This window comes from Bidens hawaiensis, unplaced genomic scaffold (assembly GCF_021521415.1).
Source record: "Bidens hawaiensis isolate Kalapana, Puna unplaced genomic scaffold, B.hawaiensis_p1.1 tig00014984_1, whole genome shotgun sequence".
Classification (NCBI taxonomy): Eukaryota; Viridiplantae; Streptophyta; class Magnoliopsida; order Asterales; family Asteraceae; genus Bidens; species Bidens hawaiensis.
In genome coordinates, this window is record NW_027492333.1 from 344,589 (window position 1) to 346,644 (window position 2,056).

A 2,056-nucleotide genomic window follows, 5' to 3' on the forward strand; every position below is an offset into this window, starting at 1 on the left:
TCTGTCCGGAACTTCGTTTTTGTCAATAAAAGATTACAAATCAACAAAATAACATGAAACTAGCGTAAGATTCTTCATAAACTGGGTATAAGCCTTCTTACAATAAAGGAAATTACATAAGTTGTTAGTCTATGTGGGCACGCAGGCCAAAATAAAAGAACGACTAAGATTGCTAAATATAGCATTTCTTCAATTGTGCTGCGTTCCAAGTTCGAGGGATCTCCGTCCCATCCAACTTCTCCAACTTGTAGGCACCTTTAGATAGTACTTGCTTGATTTTATAAGGTCCCTCTCAAGTAGGAGCTAACTTTCCCGGGGGCTCCTGACCGGAAGCCTCGTTGTTGCGGAAGACAAAGTTTCCCGCATCGAATTCGCATGTCTGTACCCGCGAGTTGTAATACTTCTGAAGCTGTTGCTTATAATTGTGCTCGCGGATGGATGCTAATTCTCTTCTTTCTTCGAGTAAATCAAGGTTCATCCTGAGTTCGTGATCATTATCCTCAATTAACAGAACCCCCGCGGATGGAATCCCAATTTCTGCTGGGATCATGGCTTCGGTGCCGTAGGTCAAACTAAACGGTGTTTCCGAGTTACTAGAGTTCTTTTGGGTGCGGAAGGCCCAAAGTACGTGGGGCAATTCGTCAACCCAACCCATCCGTTTAGTACCTAACCTCGCCTTGATCCCTTCCTTGATAGTTCGGTTGGTCCTTACGACCAGACCATTTGCTTACGGATGAGCTATAGATGTGAAAACTTGAATGACTCGAAGTTCTTTCAACCATTCTTGTAGTCCGCTGTAAGCAAATTGGGTCCCATTATCACTTACCAATTCTTGCGGGAGGCCAAATCGGCAAATGATGAATTCCCAAAGGAATTTTTTTCACGCTTGAAGCCGTTCTTGACGCAACCGGTTTGGCTGCCACCCAATTGGTGAAGTAATCAATGGCCACTATCAAGAATTTGACTCGTCCCGGGGCTTCTGGGAAAGGTCCCATAATATCAATAGCCCATTTTTGGAACAGCTAGGCAGATGTTACCGGAATCAGCTCGTTTTTTGGACGTAAGGTGTTGGGGTATGTCGCTGGCAAGAATCACACTTCCTGATTTCTTGTACAGCATCCAAATGCATGTCGGGCCAATAGTACCCTGCGTTCATGATCTTTGCAACTGTCATCCTTGGTCCCGCGTGTAACCCGCAAATGCCTTCGTGAATTTCCCGAATTAGGTAATTTGCGTCTTCCGCGTCTACACAACGCAACAGCGGTCCAAAAATGATCTCCAGTACAAAATGCCATCAGTCATCTGGTAATTCAAAGCTTTGTGCTTGTTCTTCCGAGCCTCAGCTTTTCCTGCTGGAAGTGTTCCGGAAGATAAGTAAGCTTTAATGGGCGTCATCCAATATTCAACGCCTGTTTGGATTACCAAGACTTGGTTTTGTGGAACGGATGGATGATCTAGAACTTCCACACGAATATCTTTGGCGAAGTGCTCAAAGTTCGTTGAAGCTAGCTTGCTAAGAGCATCCGCTGATTTGTTCTCACTCCTCTTAATGTGAACCACACTAAAAGAAGAGAACTGGCGGATCAAGACCCTTGCTTGTGACAGATAAGATGCCATGACGTCATTTTTGGCTTCGTATGTTCCATTTATCTGTCCCGCAATTAGCATTGAATCCACCCGGGCTTCCAAATGTTTCACCCCAAGTTTTTTCGCTATCCGTAAGCCTGCCAGGAAAGCTTCATATTCTGGCTCGTTGTTAGTACTTTTAAAGTCTAACTTGATGGCGTACGTAAATTCATGCCCTTCCGGGTTAACTAGCCTTAAGCCTGCACCTGATCCCTCGCTTCTTGAAGCTCAGTCCGTAAACAAAGACCAAACTTGCCCTTGTTCCGGAGGTGCTTGGGGTTGTTGTTCGATTAAGCATTCTTGTTCTTTGTGTTGCGGGACTTCTGTGATGAAGTCCGCCAGCACTTTCCTCTTGATTGTTGGTCTTGGTTTATACTCTATCGAGTGTTCGCCCAGTTCGATGGCCCATTTTGCCAATCGGCCTGATAAT

The 2,056-nt window shown here is 45.1% G+C and overlaps 2 protein-coding genes across 2 annotated transcripts; both read right to left on the bottom strand.

Moving 5' to 3' along the window:
• Window positions 1-292: 292 nt before the first annotated feature.
• Window positions 293-655, bottom strand: LOC143548290 (uncharacterized). The gene has a single exon (XM_077039497.1). It carries the CDS (start codon window positions 653-655, stop codon window positions 293-295), a length of 363 nt encoding a protein of 120 aa, XP_076895612.1.
• Window positions 656-1,245: 590 nt separating this feature from the next.
• Window positions 1,246-1,668, bottom strand: LOC143548291 (uncharacterized). Its single transcript, XM_077039498.1, has one exon. The coding sequence runs from the start codon at window positions 1,666-1,668 to the stop codon at window positions 1,246-1,248; it is 423 nt and encodes a 140-aa protein (XP_076895613.1).
• Window positions 1,669-2,056: the final 388 nt, after the last annotated feature.